We start from the raw sequence: 15,984 nt of genomic DNA on the forward strand, positions 1-15,984 counted from the left end.
TTAGACACACTGACCTTCTCTTTCCCTCCAACAGCCATACCCACCTATCTCCAGGCCTTGGAACTTGCTGTTTCCCTCTCTCAAGATGCTTTTCTTCAGATCTCCTGTGACTATCCCCTTCCCATCCTTCAGGTCCAGCTCACGGAGACCTCCCCTCATCCCAAACCATCCCCCTATAACTTTCTCTTCCAGCCTGACATCATTTTAGCTACCTATTGGTTTGCTATCTCCACCCAGCCCCAGGCTGTGAGTTCCCCCAGAGCAGAGCTATAGCTATCTCATTCTCTGCTTTATCCTCAGCTCTACAGCATCTGGCACATAATAGCTGCTCAATTAATACTGGCTGAATAAACAAACAAATTGATCTCAGGATCCTCCAGTGTGCACCCCACAGCCAGAGTCCAGGAAACATCTGACCACTGACCTCTCCAGCCACAGGACCCTGCAAGGAGGAATCACCAAGCCCTTATTATGGGGTCCTTTGTGGGAATCAGCTGATGAGGAAGGAGCTGGGAATATGGGTGCAGACAAGGAATCAAACACAATCAGAGCAACTCAGCCCAGACAGCGTTCCCAGTGCCATTGACCAGGAGTTCTGTATAATCCACCTCCCAATCCACACCTTGGATCTGGGACTCTGGGCAGACCTACCCCCATGGAACAGGACTGAGAAGACCAAGTGTGCTTCTACCACTCTGGGTTGAGATGAAATAAAGGACTTTGGTCTCTTGAGCAGATGTTCAGGCAAAATTCTCCCATCCAAAATTAACAAGGACTGGCAGCCGGTGTGAAAACGGCCCTTCCAAGTCTTAGTCAGAGGTGAAGAGAAAGGAGCTAACCACTTTGTGCAAAGGGGTTAGGTCTAGAGAAGACTGAGCACAACTCTGCAAGTTAAAAAAAAAAAAAAATGGGGTGGGAGGATGGCTAAAGTAACATCATAGCCTTTTTTGTTGTGTTTGTTGGGTTTTGAAACAGGGTCTCGCTCCATTGCCCAGGCAGGAGTCCATGGCACTATCTCAGCTCACTGCAACCTCTACCTCCCAGGTTCAAGAGATTCTCCTGCCTCAGCCTCCCAAGTAGCTGGGATTACAGGCACATGCCACCATGCCCAGCTAATTTTTGTATTTCAAGTAGAGATGTAGTTTCACCATGTTGGCCAGGCTGGTCTCGAACTCCTGACCTCAGGTGATTCGCCCACCTCAGCCTCCCAAAGTGCTGGGATTACAGGCATGAGCCACCACGCCCAGCTGACATTATAGCCTTTGCTTTAACTTCACTGCAGAGTCAACTCCAGAAGAAAACCCCTACTAGATGCAAGAAGAATGGGCATCACTCACCAGCAGTTTGCTGATGTATGGCCGCTATACTTTGGTTGGTTTCCTGGTTTCTCTTTGCTGGCAATTCTTTAACCCTGCGATGGAACAAAGCAGCCAGGAAGCAGTAGGGTTGGCCGTGGGTTGGGGCTGGAGTCTTAGCAGTCAGCCTGGAGGAGCTGTGGGCTCGTGTTAGCACTCCAGGAGAAATGAGCAAGCTTTTGGGAGGAGGAAGGCAAATCCGTCCTCACCCGGGCTGTGAGCATGCCATTGGGCTCAAGGCAAATGGGGAGGAAATCAAAGTGTCAGTTCATGTTAGGAAACCGTGCGTGATGCTTCCCAGTCCTGGCCCTGCTTTTAAAAATTAGCCAAATAAAAATGGTTGAAGTCATTTCAGTCTGCTCTTTATGACTGCTAACTAGCAGAAAAACGTGTCCTCCCTGGAAGCATGGGCTTAATGAGCCCAGCAGACGGGGGTGGGGTGGGGGAGGTTCAGGAATGGCCCCCCTAGCTCAGCATTTCAGCCCGCCCAACACGGTAACACTGCCCAAATGGATTTACTGAGATCTGGAAAGGAAGTCCCTTGATTCCCAAGTCTGCCCCACTACTTCCTTGGCGGGCTTGGCCCCCAACCATCCCCCACCGGGACAACCGGACCAGCTGCTCACTCACCTCCCAGCTTCTCTGAGTGCTGCCCCCCACCAAGTCCACTGTTCACACAGATGGCCAGAGCACTCTTAAACATCAACCGGACCATGCCACTCCCCTGCTCAAAAACCTCCGACAACTACCTGTGGCTTTGGGAATGCAATCCAAACTCCTTGCCATGTCTGCAGGGCCCAGCCGGGTCTGTCCCCCGCAGCACCTCTCCAGGCTCAGCTCTCACTCTCATGATGCACCGGCCGCCTGGGCCTGCTTCCCATCCCTCAAATGCCCTAAGCTCATCTCCACGCTGGGGGCCTTGGCACTGGGCGGTTCCTTTTGCCTGGGACACTCTCCCAGCAGTCCTTGTGGCTCTCTCTTTCCCACCTTCAGGGGTCTGCTCAAAGCCATCTCCTCCAGGAAGACCTCCCTGACCCCTCTCTATCCAGGGTTACCAGATATAACCAATAAAAATACAGGATGTTCAGTTAAACTTGGATTTCAGAAAACAACGAACACCTTTTTACGTCCCAAACTCCTTACCATTGTATAGAACATACTTTTACTAAAGAAGCTCACTGTTTGGGATTCAAATTTAACTGCACATCCTATATTTCCCCCCTAACTCCACACCCTTTTCTCTCTTGGGCCTGTGACCTGGCTTCCCTGGCTTCATAGCATTTTCCCCATCTGAAAGTGTCCTGCGTATAAACAAGTTTCAGACTGTCCACCCCCAAGGGCAGAGACCTCACCTGCCACGCGTCACCTGTGCCTGGCATGGCACTGCACATAGTAGGTGCTCAATAAACACCTGGGAAATGAACACGGAAGCACCGGGGACTGAGTGAGTCGAGCGAGGCTGAAAGGGCACGCTTGGATGCTCAGTCAAGGTTAATCTTACATAAAGGCCGGATTTCAGCTCCTCCCCTGTCCCACCCTAGACGTGACTCTTCTCGGCCCTAAGCTGTCATCTATAGATGATCCCCACACGTTTCAGACAGCCAGCTACTCTGGGAACCAGGAAGTTGGGGTTTCAGGCCCAGCCCTCCACTGACGAACTCTGTCATCTCAAAGAAGTCTGAAGACCACACTGTGTGACTCAGCTTCTCCATCTGTAAAATGGGGAAGGCGAGGAAGCAGACCATTAGTTACACTCCCTCCAGCTGCCACGCTATGACTCCAGGAGTCTGATGGCTCCAGGGTAAGGACAGGAGAGAAATTTGCCTCTCCAGGAAGGACTCTTCTCCCAGACAAGAAACCAGCATGGCCCTGCCCTGTGAACCCTGTGTGAAGTCAGCCGGGCTCCCAGAGTGCAGGTAGAAGGGCAGCTGATGTTTTCTGAGCACCTACTATGTGCCCGACACTTTCAGTTCCTTGATCTCCTTCTATTGCTAAAACACCACCAACCCCATCTTAGAGATGGGAAAACTGAGTCCCAAGGTACATAGTGTGAGGCCAATCCAGGCTTCAGGTCAAGTCTGCTGGGTGATGCAAAATCCAGCCTTTGAAGTGGGAATTACGCAAAGGTCTTTGGTACCAGGAACAATTTCTGATGGTGGAAGTGCTTAGACGCAACGAGTTTTCTCACTAAAAACTCATTTCTCTGTGGCCTCTTTCAAATAGATGCAAACGGAATGAACTGCAGGATTCTTGGACTTAAAAGCCTGTTCTTCAATGCAGGGGACCAAGTTTAGGCAAATATTTAGCTCCCTGAAAACGAGACCATTTTCTCTATCTCCAGGGCAGCTTCGGAGTTGCAATCTGGATTGCATCTTTGGAGAACAGCTTCGTGCCCCAGCAAAGCTGTGGGTAAGAGATGGGTCCAGCCCAGGGGGCCACTGACACCAGGGACATGAGTCACTGAGGGCAAAGGTCCGGAGAGCCTTAGTCATGCCGCAGCCCTGCCTGAAGTCTGACATTTCTCAGAGGGAAGCCCCATGTGGAGAGACTCCCATACCAGGTCTATTGTTTGAGAAAACACCACGCCGGGTACAACCGAACCCAGGGAGAGAAACAGGTGGGAAGAGCAGGTGTCTGCTCTAAGATGGTTCCGATTGTTCCAGGGCACTAATTCATGGAAAAAATACTTAATTTAGCAAAAAAAAAAAAAAAAAAAAAATTATTTTAAGCACATGCATTTATATTTATTAAACAAAGCTCAAAATACAACCTTTGGGGACCTCCAAGTAATAAAGTGACTCATGTCAGGATATGATGACTCAGTGGGAAAGAGGGAATTCCACACCCACGCCTCCTTTCTAAAAAATCAATTTGTCCTCTGGACAGGTGATGGGAGCCTCTGCCATCAGACCGTTCCAAGAAAATCGTCCAGCAAAACAAAACAAAAAATTCTCTTCAAACAATTTAAGTTTCAAAGCTGAGTAATCTGATGCAGGCCAGTTTCCAACCTACGCCCCCGCGGGACACAGAGAGCCAGGGAGCTAGTTGGCCGAGCCTGGGGGCCTGAATTAAGAAGGATTTACCAGCCGAAAAATTCCAAAACTCTGTGTCATGTGAAGGAACCTTCCAAAACATTGGATCCCACCCAGGCTCAGCGAGTCGCTCAAAGTCATGGCAACCCCGTTCCTGCTGCCACATCACTTTTATTTTTGTGTCCTTAGATTTTTTCCTGTTTTGCAATGTTTTGCTGGGACCCCCGACTCCGCCTGAGGCCGTGTGGCCAAGGGCCAGGGTTCCCACTGAAGTCAGGAACAGCCTGGACTTCCCAGCGTGAACTTTGCCTGAGGGGTTACACATTTTTTAAATTTCAGAGAACATCCAGATGGCTTTTCAGCAATTACTGAGAATGATAAATAGGAAAGACCCTAATTGTTCTGTTTGGTTTCTCTTTGTCCTCTCCGACATGACTAGAAAAAATTACTCTGGAGTTGATGACAAATGCTGCCTTGGGATTCTACCTCTGTCACCAGTTGTGGGCTGACCTGGGGTACATGACTTGACATCTGTGAGCCTCAGTTACCTCATCTGTAAAATGGGAATGATGCTGCCCGTTTCTCAGGGCTGGAGTGACAACTGGAAGAGATGTATTCATTCAACGACACAAATGAGCGCCTACTGTGTGCCGGGGACCACTCTGGATGCTGAGGATACAGCAGCAAACACTCAGTCTCTGCTGTCAAGGAACTGAGAGTCCAGCATGAGAGACCAGGTGATAAATGAACAGACAGGCAAGGTGATTTCAACAGTGCTAAGTGCCACCAAGAAAACAGAGCCGGGCAGTGGCACAAAAGGTGACAAGGTGTTGGGGAAGTGCGACAACTTTAGAATGACGGTCAAGGAGGACCCCGTGGAGGAAGTGACCTTTGAGCCGAGACTGGGAGGAATAGGAGGCGGCAGGCTTGAAAAGAAGGGGTAGAGGAGGCTGCGCACGGTGGCTCACGCCTGTAATCCCAACACTTTGGGAGGCCAAGGCGGGCAGATCACAAGGTCAGGAGATCGAGACCATCCTGGCTAACATGGTGAAACCCTGTCTCTACTAAACAAAATACAAAAATTTAGCCAGGCATGGTGGCGGGCGCCTGTCGTCCCAGCTACTTGGGAGGCTGAGGCAGGAGAATGGCATGAACCCAGGAGATGAAGCTTGCAGTAAGTTGAGATCGCGCACTGGTGCCACTCCACTCCAGCCTGGGCAACAGAGCAAGACTCCATCTCAAAAAAAAAAAAAAAGGAAAAAAGAAAGAAAAAAGAAAAGAAATGGTGGAGGAACATTCTAAGAGCACCCTGAGAAAGCCAAGGTCCTGAGACAGAAATGGGCTTGGGGTGTTTGAGGACAGAGTGAAGCCAGGTGTTGCGAAGCCAAGTGGCAGGGAGAGAGTCAAAAAAGCTGAGGTCAGAGAGATGGGCAGGGGCCAGATCACACAGGCTCTTGAAAGTCACCAAAATAATCAAAAATAGTAATACAAATAATATAATAATCATTATTATTATTGCTGCTATAAATAAGACGCCATTTTCCAAAACACCAAGCTTTTCTAACTTAAGAAACACCACGCTCCCGTCTCCTACTGTTTTTCCACCACTCTCCAATTTGTCATCTTGCTGGAGTGGAAACTGCCAATTCCATTTTAGTCGACAGCTATAAAAAGAACATTGGAGCTGGTGGTGCCGATGACCAAACTCGGGGCTAAGATTAGCCCAGGAGGCTGTCACCTTTCCTTAATGTGAGAAACAGCTGGGATTCCCCTTCCTTGGAAAACTTCAACTGTTCCGCCCCGCCCCGCAGAGCCCTCGCTGGCCAAATGTCCATGGAGATGGGAACGGGGATGAGTTTTGGAAAAAAGAAGTTGAGCAACAGGGATTCCCCCTGCGGAAGGCAGCCCGGGCTGGGAGGTGAGCTCTTGGGGTCAAAAGAGCAGGACCAGTGAATGCAAGGCAAGCCCCTCTCTGCAGAGAGCCCTCAGCGCCAGACAGCCCCCGCAGAGGAGCCCACCGTGTCTCTAACACCCCCATGGTCTCTTGTCATTAATGCAGGAACTACATTCACCTGGGATTCTTTAGTTAGGCATGAAAGGGTCAGAAATGTATCCCCTTGATGCCAGAAACACTGGAGGATTCAAACTGCTGCCCAGAGTGGTGAAGTGGATAATTCAAGGGTCCCCATTACCACAAAATGCTTCAAGCCTGTGACTCAGAGCAGCTGAAGGGTCTTCATGCAAAATTAACCTGGTTCTAGGCTTTTTAAGCATAGAACAACAGAGTCCAAGGTGTGGGGTATACATCCAGGCTGCCTGGGGTCAAATCCCACCACTGCCCTCTACCAGCTGTGTGATCTTCACTAAGTTACTTAACCTCTCTGTGCTCAGTTTCCCATCAGTAAAATGGAGAACACAGTAGTCTATCTTGTAGGGCTCTTATGAGGCATCAGATTAGTTAGCATATACAAAGTGCTTAGAATAAGGCCTGGCACATAGTTCATTATTAATGAACTACTAATTACTGATTACTAAATTACTAATAATGTTCATTATTAGTACTTATTACTGTTTTTTAATATCTCTTGGTTCCACGAGATAAAGTCTTACCTGTCTTTGTCTTTCCACAGCCAAAATATAATGATGAGAATAAAAAAAGCTAACATCTAATGAACATATTCAATGTTCTGAGCTCTATGCAAAGCACCCAACCTGTAGAATCTCATTTAATCTCGCCTCCCAAGAGAAGTAAATCATCATCCGTATCTTACAAAAGAGGACATGTCAGCTCAGAGAGGTAAAGTGACTTATTCAGAATGACACAGCTACTAAAGGCAGATCAGTGATTTGAACCCAGGCCATCCGACCTCAGAGCTGTGCTGGTGACCACTGTGGGTTACAGCCCCCCAAATCTCTCCCAGCCTAGGCCAGCACCTGGGCCAGTATCAACTGAATGATGACTATGTCCTGAATGCAATGAATACTGCAATGAATACTGCAAGACCACAAAAATAATAACAAAAGCACACGCCTGTAATCCCAAATACTCAGGAGGCTGAGGCAGGAGGATCGCTGGAGTCCACTATGTTGAACTCACTGTGCTGCCCAGGAGTTCAAGGCCAACCTGGGCAACATAGTGAGATCCCATTTCAAAAAATAACGATGAACATCCCATGAGCACTAAGTGCACGCTGCTTATTTACATATTTAACTTTAGGAAAGAAAGACTGTCACTATCTCATTTTACAGACAGGGAAGCTGAGGCCCCAAGAGGTTGAATGACAGGTCAATGCTGAATATCACCTGTGGACGAGTCCCCTGGATTCTCCAAGCTAAACTGTCTGCCTCCCACGGGTGCCAGCTTAGATGAGACCACACACGGAAAGTGGCAGGCACAGGGCTGCCTGCAGACGGCCAATAATAGGAGCTGTGATTATTACTCTTGTTCTTAACAGCCAACTTTTCACAGCTGGAACAGGCTCTGTGTTTTCCTGCCTTCAAGAGGTAAATATGAAATTTCTTCTGAAACCAAGAGAATAGAAGCTAGAGAATAAATGCCATTCATTCATTCATTCCACAAATGCTTAATTGATGCCCTTGGATAGCTTCAGAATAATTAAACTCCCAGAGTGCTTAAAAGCTGGCTGGCTCCTAACTCCATAAGGAACTTGGTAGGATCCAGCCTCAAACTCTTCCCTGCACAGTTCCATCGGCAACGCCCCCTCCCCATGGAGGCTCTGTCAACTAGGCATGAGGAGGAAGTGTTTATCTTTTTTTTTTTTTTTTTTGAGATGGAGTCTCGCTCTGTCCGCCAGGCTAGAGTGTAGTGATGCCATCTTGGCTCACTGCAACCTCCACCTCCCAGGTTCAAGCAATTCTTCTGCCTCAGTCTCCCAAGTAGCTGGGATTACAGGCGCACACCACCACGCCCGGCTAATTTTTGTTTTTTTTTTAGTGGAGTTTCACCATGTTGGCCAGGCTGGTCTCAAACTCCTGGCCTCGGGCGATCTGCCTGCCTCAGCCTCCCTAAGTGCTGGGATTACAGGCTTGAGCCATCGTGTCAGCCAGTATTCATCTCTTATTAGCATTTTCCCCACCGCAGATGAGGCACTTTAAGGCCGTTTGCTTCTTGGGAAGGTCGGAAGGCGGCCAGCAGGATGGCTTCCTGGTACTGGAGATGCATCAAAGCTGGAGAGGCCATGCTTACTTGGTCATTGACATTTCATGCCCCTCCCCTGCTCAAGAAGCCACTGTGACTCTCTATTACCTTACCCATGCCCAGACCAAACCAAGGCCATGTATCTACCTGGCCCTGGGAGAACTCTGTTCTGACCTCTTCCTAATCATCCAACTGTATTTCCTGGTGTTAACTAGCCTCTACCCTAGCCACATGAATCTGGTCTCTGACTCATGAGAGCCTAGCAAATTCTTGTTGTACAGCATATTTTATGTCGGTCCATCACCTGAAAAATAAACCTGCCCCAAAGTATATCAAGATACTCAAAAATGCACCTCTTGAATCTATTATACCACACAAAGGCCTTAACCTTAGGCAACAGCAATAACAAGAAGTATTCGCTTACATTTATTAAACACTTACTACATGCCAGGCACTGTTATAAGTACTTAACACATATGAACTCTTAATCTCAGGGCCAGCGCACGGGTAGGAATGTCTTCATCCTCAATATACAGATGAGGAAACCGCTGCCCAGAATGGCTAAGTAACCTACCCAAAGTCATATGGCTAGAAAGTAGTGGCACTGGGTTTTGAACACAAGCAACCTGGATTGAGAGCATGAGTGTTTACCTAGCTGACAAAAGAAATGCAGGAGGTGTTCATTGCTGAGTGGCTTTTAATACCACAAAGTTGGAAGCAGCCTAATGCCCAATAAAAGGGAATATGGTTAAATCAAGTACCCAACACGATGGAATGCAAAGCATCCATTTAACATCAGGTTCCCAGGCCGGACGCAGTGCCTCATGCCTGTAATCCCAGCACTTTGGGAGGCCGAGGCAGGTGGATCACCTGAGGTCAGGAGTTCAAGACCAGCCTGGCCAATATGGAGAAACCCCGTCTCTACTAAAAATACAAAAATTAGCTGGGTGCGGTGGCGCATGCCTGTAATATCCCAGCTACTCGGGAGGCTGAGGCAGGAATCACCTTGAACCTGGGAGGTGGAGGTTGCAGTGAGCTGAGATCATGCCACTACACTCCAGCCTGAGTGACAGAGCAAAACTCTGTCTCAAACAAACAAAAAACCCCAAATAAAATAAGGTTCTCAAAGGATATTTATTAAATAACTGAAAACATGTTCATGTTGTATTGCTATTTTAAAAACAGGATTAGACTGGGCATAGTGGCTCATGCCTGTAATCCCAGCACTTTGGGAGGCTGAAGCAGGAGGATGACCTGAGCCCAGGAGTTGGAGACCAGCCTGGGCAACATGGCAAGACCATGTCCCTACAAAAAAATTTAAAAATTAGCTGAGCACAGTGGAGCACATCTATAGTCTCAGCTACTTGGGAGGCTGAGGTGGGAGGACCGCTTGAGCCCAAGAGGTCGAGGCTGCAGTGAGCTATGATCGTGCCACTGAGCTCCAACCTGGGTGACAGAGCCAGTGTGTCTCAAAACATTGTTTTTTTAAAAAAGGGATTTAAAAAAAGTATATATGCAAAAAGATTTCAGTGTAAATAGAGACCACTCAGGCAACAGCCCTGTGCGGCTGGGTCAGCCCCTCAAGGCAAAGCAAGCAGAGGCCAGGCCTCCTCCCTGCACCCCACTTGGCAGGACGGCTCGGGGGGCTGTGCAGGCATTCTGCCAAGCAGACGCTGGGCCTGCACTGCTGAGAGCACAGGGGAAGGCTTAAGGTGACCCTGATACTGAGTTTTCCTCATGCTCTTCTTTTCCTTTCCTTGTCTTTCCTGAAAATTTCTAAGCCATAGACCAGCAGTTGTTGACCAGGGGCAATATTCCCTGCTAGGGCAAATTTGGCAAGGTCTGGAGGCATTTTTGGTTGTCATAATTTGGGCCACGCTACTGGCGTCAAGCGGGTGGAGGTTGGGGATGCTGTCGAACATCCTACAGTGCCCAGGACAGCGCCCCTGCCAAGTGATTATCTGCGCCAAACTGTCAATAACGCTGAGGCTAACAATGTGGTATAGACCAGGGATCTTCAACCCCAGACCACAGACCGGTACTGGGCGCACAGCAGTAGGTGAGTGGCGGGTGAGTGAGCAAAGCTTCATCTGTATTGACAGCCACTCCCCATCACTTGCATTACCGCCTGAGTGCCACCTCCTGTCAGATGAGCCTGGCATTAGATTCTCATAGCAGCGTGAATCCGACTGTAAACTGCGCTTGCGAGAGATCTAGGTTGCGCACACCTTATGAGAATCTAATGCCTGATCATCTGTTACTGTCTCCCATCACCCCTGGATTGGACTATCTAGTTGCAGGAAAACAAGCTCAGGGCTCCCACTGTTTCTACATGATTGTGAGTTATATAATTATTTTATTATATATTACAATGTAATAATCATAAAAATAAAGTACACAATAAATGTAATAATGTGCTTGAATCATCCTGAAACCATCAGCCCACCTCCCCAACCCTTGGAAAGAACTGTCTTCCATGCAACTGGTCCCTAGTGCCAAAAAGGTTGGGGACCGCTGGTGCAGAGTCTTCTTGCCTGCAGCAGACTCTACTTTCATCATCTCTGATCCCTCAAGCAACGTTACTCCTCAGCTCACTCCTCAGCTCACCGTGACCTGGGTGCATGTGATTCAAATCACCAGAGGCCCGCCATTCTCTGGACTCTCAGGCTGACCTCGGGCTCTGGGACCTTCATAGCACTGCAAGGGTAAGCCTCTGCTTACCCTTCCCACATCTCCTTCCTCTGGTCTCCAGGGCACCAGAGCCCCCTGGTTCTCCTCCTCCTGCTGTGGCAGCTCCTCCTCTGCCACCTTTAAAGGCTGTGGCTCTCAGCTTCTAAGTCTCCCCTTCTCACACTGGAGGCCATCCTGGGAGGTCAGAGCCAATTCCCAGGACTTCACCTGGGATCTCATTGCTGACAGCTCCCAAGATCACATCTACAGCCAGGATCTGGTTTCTTAGTTGAGACCACGTAGCCACGTACCTCCCAATCTCTTGCCTTTCCACAGAGGTGAGATCACGGTTCATCCAAGAAGGCCCACGGGTACATCAGACTCAACACTTCCGCTTCCAAAATGGAACCCGTCCTCCCTGCCCAACCTCATCCCCACACAGACCTCCTCTCCTGCGTGCTAAAGCTCAGCTGGCCAAGCGCACGACGTGAACTAAACAATCTCAACGCTCAACCTCTTCTCCTTCCCCATCCACAGCAGCTCCAGAAAAACAGCAGCAGCTCCTGCCCCTCACCGAGCACTTCTGGTGCTAAGCTTACTTGCTTTAATTCATTCAGACTTTACCTTTGAGGTAGGCACTGTCCCTGCTTTTCAGGTCGGGATAGATGAGGGAGACTTTCAGCAGGTGACACTGCCGGTGAGTAGCAGAGCTGCCCGGGTGGCACGCAGCCTGCCTGGTGGCTGGCCCTGCCACCTGCATTCTTAATGCCTCTCTACACCACTACATCCCATCAAACCTCAGTGACATCTGCCTTCTATACCACTCCCCAACGCATCCCTGCATCTCCCTTCCCACTGCCACAGCCTTACTTAATACCTTTTTTGTTGTTTTTTGCAAAGGCGTCATCAAACCCTTTTAAAATAAATTCTGCCTCCTGTTATGCTTCCAGCTGTGAGAATGCAGTTATCACACCCCGGTCACATGTCCAGCCCATCCCAAAAGGATGATTTGTGTGAGATTGGAAGAAGCATTCTTTGCCTAAGACAATCTGCTTCCACCCGCCAGAAGTTGTCTTACTAATATATAAACTGGTGATTTGTCCAATATGAATGGTAGCCCTCAGAGAAGGTGCCCTTGTGCAGTGCACAATCCCTCCAACTGGACAACCCACCTCTTATGTTCTCGGATTGTTCTAAGGACAATAAACAAACAGACAAACATCAACACCCCTTTGAAGTAACCTACTGAAATCATGTCAGTTAAGGAAAAAGAAAATTGGTTCTAGTATCCAAAATAAGTGTCCCAAGTTATTTGAGCTCATTTCCTTCTAACAACACATTTGTTTCATTAATTATCGCTTAATCTGATATTATCCTACTTCAGATCAGCCTCTTTTCTACCACATACCCACTGAAAAAGACACTGACAGTGCACCAAAGAAAGAATACACCTGGTGAATAAACAAAACGCTATGCCTCTCATGGCAAGGAAATGCAAAGTAGAAAGAAGTACCAATTCCACAGTGATTTTTTGGGGGGTGAAACTATGACTGACATGACAGAAACATCAATTTGTAGATTTCTGGAAGGTAATTTAGCAATATGTATTTAAAGTCTTCAGAATGACTCTCCAAAATTCCACTGCTAGAAATAAACCCTAAATAGACTAAAAAGATATACATATAGATTCATGTACAAGATTTATTAATCCTAGAAGATGATTAACTGCAGAACTACTTATAATAAAAATACAAGTAGCCAATATTAATTGGCTTATGCTGTACTTGTAGCTATTAGAATTACATGACATGTATTAGTTCATTTAACCACCATGACAACTCTATGGGGTAAGAAATTGTGTTACTATCATTTTATACCTGAGGAAATTAAGGCACAGAAAGGTTAGGTAATATGCCTCGGATCACAGAGCAAGCAGATAGCAAAGCCAGAATTTGAACCCAAGATACCCAGGGCCAGAGAATGCATGCTTTATCACTTTGCTGTTTGGCCTCCCTTCTTGATAACAGCAAAAAGTTTTTAGAATTTCCTTCCTCATGTAAAAAAGTAATTTTTAGAAAAGGGTTGAGGGTGGGGGATAATCTTATTTTCTGTCAAAATGACCTAGAAGAGTTAAAATGTAGAATGGCACATTCATGCCATGGTGAACGGTGTGGCCATCACAATCCCTGAAGATACGCTGAGTGAAAAGAGCAGGGTATAAAACTGCCCGGTGGGATCCACCCTCCAAAACCAATGTTGTGTGGAAGAAAGAGATGGTCACTTTTGAATGGTTCTGGGGGACAGAGAAAGAGCTCAAACATCCACCGACCTGTGGTCTTCTCAGTAAACACGACTTTGGACTCAGCCGTAAAGTTCTGGCCCGTGAGGATCATTTGCTGGCCGCCGTAGACCAGGCAGCTGTCCGTGTCTTGTCTTTCAACCATGGGCAGCTCGTGAGCAGATCGCTGGGCTGCAGGCAAAAGAGAGAGAAGTCACTGTGACGAGGGGAGGTGTCTGCTCAAAAGAGGAGGTCTGATTTCATGGTACTGAGACATGACATGCTCTGCCCACCTGTGTCACCTGTTGTTATCTAAAATGTGGAACCATCACCCCTGACAATCAATGACTGTACAAATGTTATGCCTTGTGAAAGTGCTCTAAGTCATTTGAGCTAATTTCCCTCTAACAACACATTTCGTTTTCATGAATCAAGGGACAGAGGCCTGTTCTCCTTACAGGAAGCCAGAGGCTGCCCGTTGTCCTTATAAGGAGGACAGGTACATGAGAATTGGTTTTCTTTATTCTCTTATAAAAGGATGGGCGAATCAACTTCTTTATGAGGTTTCCTTTGTTAAAGTATATCCTTTCTTTGTACATTTGATGTCAGTCAAAACATGAAGGCATCATGTATGCTAAGCTTGGGCTATAGTACCTGAAGGTTTAGACATATTGCCTTTGGAATTCATTTATGATCTTTAACATAGTCTTTAAGATATCCGTGATCTACCCCCTTAATGTCCTTTTCTAGAACTCTCCCTCATTCACTCTGCTCCAGCCACACTTCTAGAACAATCTGTCTCTCACACATACTCAGCACACTCCTACCTTTGAGCATCTGCACTTTCTAGTGTCTGTCCTCCCCAGTAACCTACATGGCTCCCTTCTCCACTTCTTGCAGGTCTCTACTCAACTGTCACCTCCTCTGAGAGGCTTCTTTAACCCACCCCACCCCCTCCCCAGAGTTAACACAGCAGTACCCAGCCTGGTCCCTCTCTCTCATTCTCTGTCACCTTTGCTTTCTCTGTCCTACTTTGCTTTTCTCCGTAGAGCTTTTCACTTTCAGATACATTATATATAGCTTGTATCGGTTTATCTTCTTTCATCTTTCCCCTACTAGCATGTAAGCCCAGGAAGGAGGGGCTTTGTTTTGTGTACTGCTGTAAGCCTAGGCCAGGAATAGTGCCGAGAACCTAGGAGGACATAGTAGTTGGTGGGTGGATGGATGGATGAGTGGATGAGTGGATGGGTGGGTGGGTGTGTGGGTGGGTGTGTGGATGGATGAGTGGGTAGGTGGATGGATGGATGGGTGAGTGAGTGGGTGTGTGGGTGGGTGTGTGGATGGATGGGTGAGTGGGTAGGTGGGTGTATGGGTAGATGGATAGGTGGGTATATGTGTGGATGGATGGAAGGTGTGTGCAGATGGACAGATGGGTGAGTGTGCCGATGAATGGATGGATGGGTGGGTGCGTGGGTGGGTAGGTGGGTGGTGGATCTGTAGCTCTTTCGAGAGAGGCAGTCCTGTCTCAGGGAGTTTGTGAACTAAGCAGAGGAATCGAAGCAGCCCCCGAGGGCAGCAGAGGCCCCAAGGGTCCTGAGCTCAGGGTGCTGACACTCGAGTCACGGCTTTCGGTCGCACGTCAGGATTCTTCAGTCTCTCTCGGCACGCACTGACCACAGCTCCCCAGTGGGCTTAGCAGTTATCAAAAGTTGCGGGTTTTGTCACAGCCCCCCTCTGCAGCCACGTTGGCCTGGGCAAAGGCGAACACAGTTGCTTCCTCAGCCCTGCTGAAGGGCGATGGTAAGGGGCCGGGCAGAGTGAGGGAGCTGGCCTGGGACTGAGCCCCCTTCGGGGGGCCATGCCCACCTGGGTGCAAAGACGGAGAGGGGAGAACAGGGGCCACAGAGCAGCATTTGTTTCCCAGAATGTCGGCCGTGAGCCGGTGCTGCCTGCCCCACACCTGTGGTCCATGAGAGGCGGCACCAGGACCTGGGCTTCTGTAGAAGCTGGGGAGACAGAGGGGCCCTGAAGCCACCTGCTTGCAGAAGAGAGGCTCCCAGGCCTGGTGCTGCAGGGCCCGCTGTAGGGGGATGGTGGCAGGATTGGGAGGCGGGGGTCCCCAGTCTGAAGACAGCCCGCTGTAGGGGGATGGTGGCAGGATTGAGAGGCGGGGGTCCCGAGTCTGAAGACAGCCCGATGGGGAGGGTCACTTGCCCTTTCTGGATCACGAAGTGACATGCAGTCTCCCCCAGGTAAAATGAGCCAAACAGTTCAGATGCTCTGAGCCCGTTGCTCCCAGTCTTAACCATTCGGTGAAGGGAGAAAGAACTGACATCTTAGACAGTTTTATGAATGGGGGTTGGAAGTTTTCCCATTTATCCATTGGGACCTCGGCCTCCCCTAGAGCTGGGTGTGGTGAGAGCACATCGCCACAAGGGGGCGTGGGACACACGGACTGGCAGGGGTGGCCGGAGACCACCCCCCCACCCC

At 48.7% G+C, this 15,984-nt stretch overlaps 1 protein-coding gene across 8 annotated transcripts in view; it reads right to left on the reverse strand.

Moving 5' to 3' along the window:
• The window catches only part of NFATC2 (nuclear factor of activated T-cells, cytoplasmic, calcineurin-dependent 2), a 187,237-nt gene that overhangs the window by 56,914 nt on the left and 114,339 nt on the right, over positions 1-15,984 (reverse strand). For all 8 annotated transcript variants that reach the window (XM_011978107.1, XM_011978108.1, XM_011978109.1 and 5 more), the window contains exon 6: positions 13,546-13,686. In XM_011978107.1, coding sequence (XP_011833497.1) covers positions 13,546-13,686 — 141 coding nt within the window. The remainder of the gene's footprint in view (positions 1-13,545; positions 13,687-15,984) is intronic.

The sequence above is a fragment of the Mandrillus leucophaeus genome, unplaced genomic scaffold (genome assembly GCF_000951045.1).
Source record: "Mandrillus leucophaeus isolate KB7577 unplaced genomic scaffold, Mleu.le_1.0 Scaffold19, whole genome shotgun sequence".
Classification (NCBI taxonomy): Eukaryota; Metazoa; Chordata; class Mammalia; order Primates; family Cercopithecidae; genus Mandrillus; species Mandrillus leucophaeus.